Consider the following 14,391-nt stretch of genomic DNA (forward strand, 5'->3'; position numbering starts at 1 on the left):
ACACATGTTGCCACTTGTTTGTACAATTTTCAGGCGATTTGTAAAAAACGATGTGTTTTTGGATATTTGTGGAGTTAGGTGGTCCGCGAGTGTTTTTTTATTGGTTAAGTGGACCTTGGTATGAAAAAGTTTGAGAAACACTGATCTATTCAAATCTGCTTTTTATATGCCCAAAGAGCTTTTTTAATAATAGTTTTAAGTTTTTGCAGTCAAGCAAAACAACCCGGCAAAAACAGATTCCAGTTGCAAGAAGAAGCATTATCAGATATTAAAAAGGGAAAAGCTCAAGCGCAAAATAACCCAGCCCACCCTGAGGAAGGCTCCGTGCCACTTTTGGAGGTTTTCCGGCTACTTTTTCGTGCTGTCTCGCTATACATTTTAAATTAACTTGAGCATGATTTCTGTCCCAGTTTGGGCTTTTGCATTTGAGCATTTTACATCAGGCCACATTTTTGATTCTTGAAGTAAAGTAATCCAAATAGGAAAAAACTGCAAGACAATTAAACCATAGTAAAGCTGCAAATGAGATAGGGCTATACAAACACATATCAATCAATCAATCAATCAATGTTTATTTATATAGCCCAATATCACAAATGTTACATTTGTCTCAGTGGACTTTACAGTTTGTACAGAATATCAGTATGACAATACGACACCCTCTGTCCTTAGACCCTCACATCGTACAAGGAAAAACTTCCGGAGAAAACCCACAGTTTAAAGGGAAAAATGGGAGAAACCTCAGGGAGAGCAACAGAGGAGGGATCCCTCTCCCAGGACGGACAGACGTGCAATAGATGTACATATACAATTTAAAAACTGATAATCTACTTATAATTATCAAATGCTGTTGAATGTTTCCCACTATCGTGCATTTCTTTTATTCACCCCTGGGCAAGAGCTTTATCTCTCTCCAATATATTTTATTTTATCTCCTCTTTGTATGCGACTCTCTGCTTAATCTGTGCTAAACATGCCTTACAAGCACTCCACTGTAGCCTATTGATTAGCACGCCTCAGGGACTTAAAAGCATTGTGTTATTTTATAATGGGACTCACTGCTGTGCTTGTGGTGCCTCAGCAGCTGTGGTGTTGTTTCTTAGTGTGAGTCTGGACTGGGGCGCTCTGTGAGGAAACCATGAACCTGTATAACGATATCTCGGCTCACTGATGACACATCCTCTTACAAAACACCAGGGGCTTCAGGCAAGGACAAATCCAAGGAAGAATGTGTGTGTTTTCATGTTTGAAAGAGTAGGGGATACAAAAAATTGTGAATAAGTAAGATTTCTGCTGGATTTGTATCACTTTGTATTGGTCTGCCTATCAGTGTCATGCTCCTGGCCATGAGTCAGTGTGAATCTTTGAAGAGAGATATGATGAGAGCGGATACTTCCTGTGGGTTTGTGGCACGCCGGCGTCGGGTGATCGACACGCTGCCTAATGCTGTCGGACTAAATTGTAAAAGCTTGTCTTCTCTCCTGGGGACATATTCACGCAGCGCCCCTCAGCCAATTTCCAACCCTGGTCTCTCGTCGCTCGCTTCCTTTCCGCTTTCACACCTTTGTCGCTCACAATCACCGGCTGCGTCCTGCTCTCTTTCAACTCTGTCACCAAGCTGTACCACGACGTTTCATATCCATTTACCTCTCCCCTCCTCTCCGTCAGTCTGCCTCTAATGTTGATTTTCCTCTCCATCTTGTCATCTCACTTGTCTCATTTCTTCTTTGCTCGTTCCATGCATTTTTTCCTTGCACCCTCACTGTTATGTGCCGCTACTTACACAGCTCTTCTTTCATCTACTTTCATCTTTACTGTGCTGAAGTGGATCTAAATCTATAAAGGCTCATGAGCCCCTTAAAACCATAGGAGGGTTAGATCCCCACGAGTTAAAATCGTCTGGCCAAAATGTGAGGTTGATCGTTATTGAACATTTCCAAACTATTTCACTTTTCTTTTTAAATATTACAGGAATACTCAAGGCTGAAACTTATCATTATTTCATCGGGGGTGGTCATTATAAATCAAAATCAGGTCATCACAGATTGCAGAGCAGAGGTTTTTCCGACAGTCAAAGCATTTCCCAGACGAGTAAAGTGCCAGAGTAACACAGTAAATCAAAGCCTACAGATGTCTTTGCAGGAACATTATATACAGTCCAGCTCTAATTGCATCTGTAAAGGAGTGAACATCTAGATATTTTCACAGAGCGACACTTATTTCTCCCTTATTGCCTTTCATAAAACCATTTTGATGAGTTCCAGTGATACAACGCGTTAGTTGGATCTAATTATAACAATAATTGAATATAAGCAGAAGCTGCTTCGCTCGCCATCGACCACACAAACTGTTGTTGTGGAGAAATGGAAAGCTTTGAATTGCTGAAATCAACCTCTGATTTATTATGCCGAACAGAACTGCTGCTAATGAAACTAAATTACCTCTGTGGGGGACAGAGGAAGCGCTGAAATTAGACTTGCCAGGTGACTCTTTTCGGAACAAAAAGTGTGAACACACCCACCTACTGAGTTTTTCCAATCATTTCATTGTTTATCTCTCTCTCCTTTTTTGTGCCGGATAGGGAGCCAGTTCTGTCTTGAAACAGATTTATTTTATGTGATAAATAAGAAACCATGACAGGAATATTTGATATGTGTTTGGTTGTCTTTTGGGAGAGATACCTCCTTTTGAAGGAAATGAACAAACCAGGTTGTCTAGTGTGAACACAAAATGCAATACTTAAGTATGACTAATACACTTTGTCAGGGCTGCAGTTATTGTAATTATCATCTACAGTTATTATTGATCTAATTATTATTTTCTCTTAATTGATTGGTTAAAGTCCCAGTGAAACAGAAGTTAGTGTCTTTAGCTTCTGTTCTGTATAAATACGTATGAAAATATGAACTGGAGTGTCATTTAGAAGGGTCATTTGATGTGGTACAACAGTTTAGGGAAGGCCATTTCTTTCTTTCGGTCTTTGAAATTGTTGTTGAAGAATTAGAGTGGCCCCAACACAGATCCCTAACCTCGACCCCATCAAACAGCTTCATTAATTGGCTCGCCGACCTGAGCCAGCCCGTTGTAGCTCAACATGCTGCGACACCACTAATGCTTTTGTAGCAGAATGGTATCAAATCCTTGCAGCCAGGTTTCAAAATCTTCTGGAAAGCCTAGGGAAGGGGAGGCTGTTTATAGCGGTGCATCAAAGGGACACTTGTCTTTTTTAGCTTTAGAGGAGCTTTGTCGCATCTGGGGAAGAAAGGCTGCCTTCGAGAAATCTGAACGTTGAAAGAAGTTGGCAACTGCTGTACAGGACCTGTTTTCTCATATAAACTCTGGACGATATCTGAAGAATCTGAGCCGCTCATTGTCTGAAATCACATGTAGCACACCACAGGAGAAAGTTTGGTTTAGGTCAGAGGTTGCACCTAGGTAGTGCAGCAGACAGGACATGACGCAGGTTACCCACTTGTCTTGTAGTCAGTTCAACAACATGGTCATAAACAACCAAAGATTGTGTCTTTTGGCGCCAACCTTTACAGAAAAAAGATCCCTAATCTTGAAGTCTCTCATTTCATTTTAATTTAATCGTTTATTTGAACAGGGACAATGCACATTAATGAACACTTTAGACAAATAATGCTTCAAGTGTAAATATGCCTATATATTTCTGCAGGTCTCCCTTGATGATCTCAATGGGACCAATCTGGTTAAATAAAGGTTTGAAATGAAAATTAAATGAAAATGCCGGATTTTAGCTTTGAGCTAATTTCCATCCGTAGTCCCTGACATACTAGTTATACTGCTCCGTTCTTCTTCACCCTCTGATGTGTGTTTTCCTCTGGTTTTAACATTAGCAACACTCCCTTACTCGCCATTAATTCTTCGCACGATGAGCGGCTCTATTCACACATTGGCTCAATCGGACATTACACAGACTTTGTACTAGAGAGCTGGAGGGGTAAATTCACTATAATGTCCAGTCAAAATGATTATTCAGTACAGCTCCCTATGTCTCGATAATTTAATGGTTGCAGTGCATGTGTGAAAGGAGCTAGGGATGGTCTAATTAAAATGTGTCATTAGGATGTTTCATAGGAAAAGTGCAACACAGTAAAACCCATGCGAGGGACAAAAAGTCGGGACATTTCTGACTTTAAAAACGTCTTCCGAGTCCCAAAATGTTATGGAAGTGCAATAGTAAACACTGGTATACCCCTTCAATGCTCCGTGGTTTTGGAGTAGCATGTCCCACAATCATCTAGTATTCTGTTCGGCTGTCCACACACACTTTTCCAGAGAGAAGATCGACGCTCTCAAAGGACTCCCAGAAGTCCTTTTTAAATGCAGTTATCAGCAGCGCAGGGAAGCGAAAGATGTTCAGGCCCCACAGGTGTTTGAGTGAGAGCGTATTCAGTGTGTGATCTATCAGTACACTATATCAGAAGTGGAAGCCTTTTTACACCTCAAACCAACAAGCAACCCCACAATCATCCTGTGACTCCCTGTCAGTGTGAACAGGGAGATAATCTCTGCCATGTGAAGTGTTTCTTCTTCTTCTCTCTTTGCATGTGCTCTTCATTCTTTCTCTTTACCTGTTTTCATTTCTACTTCCTCCCTCTCCACATCTATCACTCCCTTTACCCCCGTCTCCTCGCTCTTTGTGTCTGTATTGATTTTGTGGCAGTGCACGCTCCATGCTTCTCGCCCTTTTTGATCGAGGGAGTGAGATGGAGTCTCAGACTGCCAAATGAAATCAAAGTCTCTTTTTTTCTCCTCTCTATCGCTCTCTCTCTTCTCCCTCGCTCCAACGCAACAAGCGCAAACTCCATCGGCTTTGAACTTGTGTGTGTGAAATGAGCTCTCTGTGCTCTGATTGTCAACCCAATCTCTGCCCCCCCCCCCACACTGACCTCGTCTCTGCTACCCATTATACTTTTTTCTCACCTCCCCAAAATTCACTTTGAGTTTGACACTTTTTATTTTGTATTATTACATGAGGGGTTTAACATACAGGTAGGTTTATTCCCTTAACAATATGTTTCCTTCCTGCATGTTAACAAATATTCTCTTTCTGTGCTCTTCCGTAACATCTCAATGTAGAAAAATGTTATCTGATCGAATTATATAATTATAATGAGCCTTACAAATAATTAATACGCATGTCACAATAACAGTTAATAATAGAAAAAAGGAGAACACTGCATTAAAGCAGATAAACTCCTGCTTTGGATCCATTCATGCTTCCTTCCTGTTATTCTGGGTCATCTTCTCAGAGCAGCCTAGATAACTTTTTTTGTTCCTACACTAACTTCCTCCACACACCTCGGGGATCTCGAAGCACCTCAAGGCCACGAGAGACCGACTGACTTTCTGACACAATTACACTGAGCAGCTAAACTAGCAGTGTGTCCCTCCCCAAGAAGCATTTGGAGTTTTTGAAGAAATGTGGGCTTTTGTTGTTTAATTAAAGCAGTGGTAGGCGGGAACTCAAACACATCTCATCAAACTATCTTCACATGTGGTACGTTCTCCCTCTTCACTCGACAAAAATACTGCTGCAACATTATGATTCATTTATCTTTCAAATGCAGAAGTGTCTCGTGATAAACAGCAAGCGAACAGCGCAAGATGTTTTTCATTCTTTCACGGATTTGTTGCAGGCTGGTGTGTTGACATTGTGATATGAGACGAGACGTCCTCTGGAATTTATATTTTTCTCCTTTGGTGGCATATCGTTGTTTTCCTTGTCTTAAAGTCTGCATTGCTGTGGTCGTATTTAATCCTTCTGAGAGCTTGAGCAATACAAACCTCTACTTGCTTAGTCATCACATAAACATTATTAATAAGGCTTTGTGTTTATTTTCAGCTCTTTTTGGTACCAACTGAATAGCACTGAGTTATTCTCGTATTCTGTTAATGTTGTAGATAGGAGCTGATTAAAAATGCAGTTTAACGCTCCAGTATCACTGTGGACGTTTTTGTCCCGAATGACTAATTTGCGTAGTCCAATCGAATGATAACAGAGGGTTACAAACTTGTATTGCAAAGTTCTTGTTTGGCTGAAACTTTTACTTTGAGGACTTGAGAGAATAAGTTTTGTTTTGGTTTTGCTTCCAGTTGCATTAGTCTTAAAACAAATGTGTTCTGCAATAAAAGAAATCTGCAATACACATTTCGAACTGTAATTTACAGAGCTGCAGCAGAAAGAAATATAATCTCAGTCTTGATATCTTTCCTGAGATTGTTCTTATCAAATATCATGAAGGTTCATACAATGTAATTGTAAAAGGCTGGTGTTGAAGGGGCCCACCTTTGCTAACTTTCAGGTTAATATGTTGTGCCTCTATTGTGGCATGTTTACAGTCTTTAATGATCAAAGAGCTCTTTATTTTTCTCATACTGCCTGTGCTGCCCAGTCTGCTCTGATTGGTTAGCTGGCCGGCTCTGTTGTGATTGGTCGACCGCTTAGATATCCCGCCCCTCTGACAATCACGTACAATGTGTTGACACCTATGGTTGAAACGTTAGCGAATAGCGAGTGTTACATATTGATGTCACTTTGTTATGGAAGTAAAGAAAGGAGTTCAATGGAGGCGTTTCAGGGGGGAGGGTTTATGTTTTTGTGCACCCTATGCACAACAACCTATACAACACACTAGCGCTGCTCAATTAATCGTATTTTAATCGCAATTACGATTTTGGCTTGCAACGATTATGAAAACAATAGGCCTAATCGAAATAAAACGATTATTTATTTATTTTTAAATGTATTGGTTTTTCAGTTGAATTATATTTAAAGTTCAGGGTAATCAACTGTTAAAAACATACTGTTCAAATATTTTTTTTCAATAAATGGATGTTTTCAAAGTAATCGTTTTTAATAATCGTGATATCAATTATTGACCCAAATAATCGAGATTATGATTTTTGCCATAATCGAGCAGCCCTACAACACACTACAGGAAGGGAAAACCCAAAAAGCATAACCTCTAAGTTGGGCTATCATATTGTTCTCACCAAAAAGGTCCTCTCCTATCCTCAGTCTCATACTGAAAGCTTTCTAAGAACGCTGTTTAAAAATATATCTCAGCAGTAGTTACTTCTCTCTTCCATTCCCACCTACAGAATTGTCCAGTACAGCATAAAGCTTTAATGTGCATTTTGTACAGATCACAAAACCTTGATGCATTTTTCATCACACCTGCCTCATGTCTCTCTTCTCCTCTCCTCTCTCGCAGGGCGAAGGCTTGATGCTGGAGTACGAGATGAAGCTGACCAATGGCCAGTCTTTCTGGACGCAGCATTTCTCTGCAGATGAGTTCGGTAAGAGTGATTAGACGGGGCGAGAGGGATTGTGGAAAGAATCGCTGATGGCACAAGCCAACACCATTTAGCACGGCCAATAAAGCACACTGAACTGAACAAATTACAATAATGAAGGGATGGCTGGATGAATTAATGATGATAAATGAACTGAGAGGAATGGATGAACGGAATAGGAGGCCCAAGTAGCTTCTAAATGAATTATTCCTACATCTACTATCTACTATCTCCCTCTCCCCTGATTTCCTCCGGTAACTCTCTCTCTGTTTCTGAATTAAATATCCTCATCACGTACCTGCCTCTGGATTTGTCATCTCTTCTTTTCAATGTCTTCTTCCCTCTCTTCTTCACCTGGATATTTCTGTCCATAATTGTCTCTCCTCTCATGTGCCTCCTTTTCCAACCTCTGTTTATTTCCGTCTTTCTTTCGAATCAATAATTATGTGTTCTTCCTATACCTTTTCTTCCCCTTATTCACAGGAATCCTGGAGACGGACATCACGTTCCTGGTGATCTTCTTCCTGGTGTTCGTCCTCTCCTGCTACTTCGCCTGTAAGTACTCTCTTTTCCACTTACTGTATCTCTCCTTCCACGAAGAAGCCAATTTAATCGTACTGTGAAAGCCCACAGAAGTCATTAAGCGTACCTTTTCTTGGGATCTATTATAAAATTGACATGGTTTCTTAAAGGGAGAGGAGTACGTTCTCATGTTTCTCTGTGATAAGTAAAGGGGAAACATGTGCCTATATTTGATCAGTGCATGGGGTTTGTCAGAAGAGCGTGAGAAACAGAGAGAGAAGATGGCAAGAGTGAGGTTTGCTTTTTCGTGTAAAAGTGTTCGGTTTAATGGAGAAGCTAGCGGTAGTCATAAGGTTAGTGAAGCGAGTTTATCACAGGAAGCTCACAGCGCCAATAACAAGAGCTCTAAGGAATTACTTACTGCTCAGAGAAATCCATTCCTGCTTTCTCCAGGTTCTGTCAGCCAAATATCTTGTTCACGTGAATAACAGCCCAAATAATAACGCTTTTTTGGAGACTTGTATTCCCTTAAAATGAATTAAACGAGTGGTTCAACCAAAGACATTTTTACTTTTCAGAGTGTTCGCGTGTTTATCGGGTTTTGCAGCAATCAAAGCATCCAGTATATGACAATGAAAATGACTAAATGTAATGAAAGTGGGGATGAAGCGGCACAATAACCCTGACATTTTGTGTGGCTCAAATACTTTTTTCTACTCACTTGAGAACAACATTCAAACTGTTTTATTACCAAGGGCTTTGAGTCTTCTCTGCAGACGCCCACATACAATGGAAGTGTATTTGTTTATGTGCTCACAGCTTCAAAAATGAGCATTATGGAAAAAAGTCAATGGTTTTTATTGGGGATATTTGTTTTTTTGTGGATCCATTTCCAATCAAAACTGTTGCCACTGTTATCCAGAGTAACAAGGAGATTCTAGTATAACAAAGTATTCAATGTCATTTTCAAATTGCTGAGAATCACAAATCCAATTCTTATCAACTTTATTTGTGCAAACACATACAGGCTTTAAATTGTAGGGCTAGTAATAGTAAACAATCTGAATAGCTGAATCTCACAGAAGTTATTCAAGGAAATTAGATTTGTACCTAATATGGAAAAACTAAGGCCTAAAGTGAAAGGACTCTGGTAATGTAGCTACAAAATTGGCATCATTTAATTTACAGAATGTTATTCGAGGGTTTTGTTGTGAAATGTTTCCACAACTCAGTAGATTTGTTGGAATAGAGGTGGACCTTTTAAATGCGGTTAGCTGAAGTGTATTTCTTGCTTTGCTTGCTATTCTGCAGAGGAATAGGGCCATGTAATGATGTGCAAATATATCTTGAGTCCTGCTGAAATATTTTTGTGATTTCATGCAAATTGGGAGAAGGCTGTGAATGCTCGGCTGTATGTTCCCCGTGTGCATGTTTCTTCTGCCAGCTTTATTTGAGAATTCACTGAAACGCAGGCTTGAGTTTTATATATTTGCACAAGTTAAAGTCAAACAAAGGACATCAAATAACAATGTAGAGTGTTGTACAAATAGAAGAAAAACAAGCCTGAAGGGACTTTATTTTTTCATTACTTCTACACCTAACAAAACAATATTCACAATGCAGTAGGCGTGTGCAGATTATAAAAGATGGGAAAAATGTTTGAGAAAAATATTTAAGTTGACAGAATTTCAATTTATAGGGAAATCCTTTGATAGCCACCATTAGCATACCTTTGAGGAAGCCACAGAAGGATGCTGGATACAGAAGCTTGTGTTTATTCAGGGCAGCTGTGAGTGTGTGTGAACGTTTATGACCCGTCCTCCCCCCTGTAAATGTCTCCCCCGGGCCACTTGTGTTCGCAGTGTTTTGGTAATAAAATTGTCTGGTTAAAAGCGCATTAAACATATTTCCTCAAATCTTAGGGAGAGAGATGGCGAGGGAAATATATATGCGGCCTCATCTAGAGACGACCAGCTCAAGATGGGTGCATACTGATGTCCGCTCGCCTCTTTTATCTGGCCTGTCTCGCTCTCCTTTGCCATCTGTTAGCATATCTCCATCCTTTTTATCTCTGGACACACACACACACACACACACACACACACACACAACACACACACACACACACACACACACACACACACACACACACACACACACACACACACACACACACACACACACACCGCCTCTATCTGATTCCTGTTATTTTCCTCTCTCATGCAGACAACCTGAAGGGAAGACAGCTTCTTCACACAACCTACAAAATGTTTATGATGGCGGCAGGTGTAGAAGGTGAGAGCTTCTGTCCTGAACACACACACACACACACACACACACACACACACACACACACACACACACACACACAAATATCCTCTCCACGACTGCAGCATCTCATATCTTAATCCTCACTTCAAGAGCCCAGATATGATCGGCCTGATTAGCCTTTGAATAAGAACTTCTGCAAACAGCCGTACTGCGCTACAGTGTTCAGTGGAGCATGCTGTCACTGACAAACACCCCCCTTCTCTCCTTTGCCGATCTCTCCTTTTTCCACCCTCCACCCCTCTTATCTTGCCTTCCTCCGTCTCGCTTGCGTGTCCCCTTTTCAAATCCCTTTGCGATCCTCCTGCCACCCCTAAATTCTCCCTCTCCCTCCTCCTCGCTTCTCTCAAGCCTTCTGTTTCTCTTTCCTCTCCTTTTTCATCAACTCCTCTTCTTTTCTGTCTCGCTTCCCCACTCCCCATTTCTCTCCCCTGCCCTCTCTCTTTCCTCATTATCACCTCCCTGTCTCCTCTCTTCTCTATCTTCTCTTTACTTTGCATCTCTGACATCTACTTCCTTTTTTATCTTCTCTTCTCCTTCCTCTTATTTCTTTCCAATTCCTCTCCTCCCTGTGTTTTTCTCGTTGGCAGTGCTCAGCCTGTTGTTCCATTGTGTCTACTGGGGCCTGTACGCTACAGATGGAGTTGGCAACGGCAGCCTGAAATTACTCGGTGAGTTCTTCTCCTTCATCGGCCGCTGACTGACTGACTGACTGACTGACTGACTGACTGACTGACTGACTGACTGACTGACTGACTGACTGACTGACTGACTGACTGACTGACTGACTGACTGACTGACTGACTGACTGACTGACTGACTGACTGACTGACTGACTGACTGACTGACTGACTGACTGACTGACTGACTGACTGCGACCGACCGACCGACCGACCGACCGACCGACCGACCGACCGCGACCGACCGACCGACGACCTGACCTCCCGCGACCTATCCTAGCCGACCGACCGACCGACCGACCGACCGACCGACTGACTGACTGACTGACCGACCGACCGACCGACTGACTGACTGCCTCTGCACTGGAAAATCACTCAAAGCCCGAGCAGAATGAATGAGAGGACGATGATGAATGTGGGTGCAGTGAAGAAGTGGTTTGATATTGCACGTGTGTGTGTGTGTACCTGATTTTGTCTCTCCCCACTGATTGTACATATTCGGAAACCTCCACCTAATTACCCTCTTCTCTTTCTCCCTTTTTGTCTCTGTCCGTCTCCAGGGAAATTACTGTTCTCCGTCAGTTTCTTGGTGTTCCTTTTGATGCTCATATTGTTGGGCAAAGGGTTCACTGTCACCAGGTGGGGGTTTGCAACTTATTTTCATGTATATATTTGTCTCTATTTTCTCATGCAATCCTGTTTTTTTATGCCACTGTCTCTCACGGTCACAATCATAAAAGTATCTCATGACATTGTTAGCTGTCAGTTAGTACGTCGGGTGCGATGGAGTGGATGAACACCTGATATGTCGGGGGAATGAGATAGATGGATGCTGCTCTGCTGTGAACATTATGTTGTTTTGGTGTTTGCAGCTGACAAACTAATGGTTCTCTCACTGTTTCCTGGCGAGGCTTAGTGGACATTAGCTCGGGCAGGCGTTGTTTCAAATAGCCCGCACAATAGACGATTGAAGAGCTCTCTCTGGTTTTCAATTCCAATGTCGAAAGTCCAGTTATAAAACCAGCCAACTGTTCCTAAACATTGTTAGATTTCCCCCAAGCCGTTTCTAGACGTTGGTTGCTTAAGTCAGTGTTTATACAAGAAACAGCTAAATGATAAATAACAGGCTTTGATTTATGGTGAGTCATCATCTAAACCACTGCTCACAAGATTGGTCGTGCTCGGGGCTCATTTGAATCTCTGAACTCTTGTATCGAAAACTGAGCTTGCAAGATTTAAGCTGGCTTTTCAACTCGAGGATTACATCCTCCTCTGGGCTCCACAGACTGATCTCTGAGACTTAAACCCTCTTAAAACCCCGGTTACTAAACCTAAAAAGTGCATCGTCATCAAGCTTAAACCACGGCTGTTTATCTGCCGTAGCATTGTGACATTTTGCAGATAACTACCTGGCAACGTGTGTTCCTCTGCTGTGTGGGGTTACTTTAGTCTGAGTGAAAGATGTTTGGAAATGCTTGTTTCAGTTGTTGACTGCAAATAAAGAAGTATTAATTTCTGCTTTTGTGAGTGAGGACAGGTTTGTACACAGCCTGTCATTTTATATGTATTAAGCTCAGCACATCAGTCCCTTTGTGCTGCATTTTAGATTAGGCTGTCTTTGCTTTGTGTGTGGAGGAACTAATCTGTGTGTGTGTGTTTCACTGCATCACGCCCTCTGTCAGTGTACCTTTTGAATGTGCCTGCATTCGTTTCTTATCTTCCGCTAACTTGTGTGTGTGTGTGTGTGTGTGTGTGTGTGTGTGTGTGTGTGTGTGTGTGTGTGTGTGTGTGTGTGGTGTGTGTGTGTGTGGTGTGTGTGTGTGTGTGTGTGTGTGTGTGTGTGTGTGTGTGTGTGTGTGTGTGTGTGTGTGTGTGTGTGTGTGTGTGTGTGTGTGTGTGTGTGTGTGTGTGTGTGTGTGTGTGTGTGTGTGTGTGTGTGTGTGTGTGTGTGTGTGTGTGTGTGTGTGTGTGTGTGTGTGTGTGTGTGTGTGTCAGGGCGAGGATCAGTCACAGTGGGTCGGTTAAGTTGAGCATCTACATGACCGTCTACACAATCACCTACGTCATCCTCTTCATCTACGAGGCAGAGGTACTACACACACGCACACACACTGCACTTGGGCTACTTAGGTTATGTTCGTTATTCAACATCTATGGAAATGTATAAAATCCACAAAGCCTAGTGAGTGAGTTGAAAATCCACAGATGTAACATTTACTTTTCAATAAAAAAATGTATTAAAATTTGCAAAGCTAAACGGGTTTATTGGTTTTAATTTAGAGTTTTCAAATGTCAGTTATTTTCAGCAATGCTAATTCTTTATCAACAGTTTTAATAATGAATAATTTCAGTTCAAGTATTTCTTCGGTTGAAGCTTCTGAAATGTGTGTGTCTATCACAGAATGTCAATTACATAACTTTATCTTATGTGCATTTGGACTATTGAGTTGACAGAACAAATAAGACTTCAGTTTGTCTCTGGGAGATTGCCATGGCCGGTTTTCACTATTTTCTAACACTTTCTAGACAAAAACGAATCAGTTAATTGGGGATAACAGAATAACATCACTTCAGACGTGTCTTGAAAGCAGCGTTTGATCTAAGCACAGCATGAATATTTCTGACTAGACTGTCAACACAGTATCTGCAATTATTTTTAAGCTTTTTTAACGATATCGTAATTATTCATCGTAGTAGACTATCCATATTAACGTGGGCTGTACGGGCTTTTTATGTCAACTCACTGAATTGATTGTTTAATTTAAAAAAATGATAATGATGAAACTAACAAACAACAAGACGACTCCCTACTAAAACACTCTTTAAGAGGTTTGTAGTACACGCTGCTGTACCTAAGATAATACATCTTATATCAATGACCGCTTCTTTAAGGCTTGCCGATTAAAAGTTGTGCTAATCAGCAAACTGAGAGATCTACACTCTCATTAATCACACTGCGTCTCTGCATGTGAAGACAGAAACATATTTCAGCCGCTATGATGTTATAGCATATAGAGCACGAGAGCTCATGAATTAATTAGACACTGGGGAGTGCAACACTTCCATACATTACTTACTGTGCATGCTGCATAGGCTCCTGCACAGTCCGCTGGCGATGTAATGATGCCGCAATCAAGGACAGTAGATTACAGTCTTTGAATACAGCCCATTAATGACCCAGTGGGACTAGTGCAGGGGAATTATCCAAGCTATATTCAACAGCGGAGCCTATATACTCTTCAAAATGCGGATCTGAAGCAGTGTCATTCATCTGCCGCATGCCCTCTTTCGCAGACCCTGCTATTCAAGAGAGCAAAACTCAGGGGAGCTCCTGCTAAAAATACGCCAAACTAGGTTACGATTGAAATGGGAATAAAGAGTGGAAGAGTGTTCTTGGTACTGAGCCTGGAGTTGGAGAATGACTCGGGTGCTTGGATCCAAAAAACACACCGAGCCGTAAAACCTATGCATTATGTAGCAAGAGGTAACCCTGTATGGCCATCGCTGTCCACTCACTGGACTGTGAAATGCAATC

At 41.5% G+C, this 14,391-nt stretch overlaps 1 protein-coding gene across 1 annotated transcript in view; it reads left to right on the forward strand.

Moving 5' to 3' along the window:
• tmem145 (transmembrane protein 145) overlaps positions 1-14,391 on the forward strand; it is a 53,575-nt gene that overhangs the window by 31,121 nt on the left and 8,063 nt on the right. The window contains exons 6-11 of the mRNA XM_034221630.1: positions 7,245-7,329; positions 7,810-7,881; positions 10,075-10,143; positions 10,767-10,847; positions 11,417-11,495; positions 12,852-12,945. Coding sequence (XP_034077521.1) covers positions 7,245-7,329; positions 7,810-7,881; positions 10,075-10,143; positions 10,767-10,847; positions 11,417-11,495; positions 12,852-12,945 — 480 coding nt within the window. The remainder of the gene's footprint in view (positions 1-7,244; positions 7,330-7,809; positions 7,882-10,074; positions 10,144-10,766; positions 10,848-11,416; positions 11,496-12,851; positions 12,946-14,391) is intronic.

Source organism: Gymnodraco acuticeps, unplaced genomic scaffold (genome assembly GCF_902827175.1).
Source record: "Gymnodraco acuticeps unplaced genomic scaffold, fGymAcu1.1, whole genome shotgun sequence".
Lineage (NCBI taxonomy): Eukaryota > Metazoa > Chordata > Actinopteri > Perciformes > Bathydraconidae > Gymnodraco > Gymnodraco acuticeps.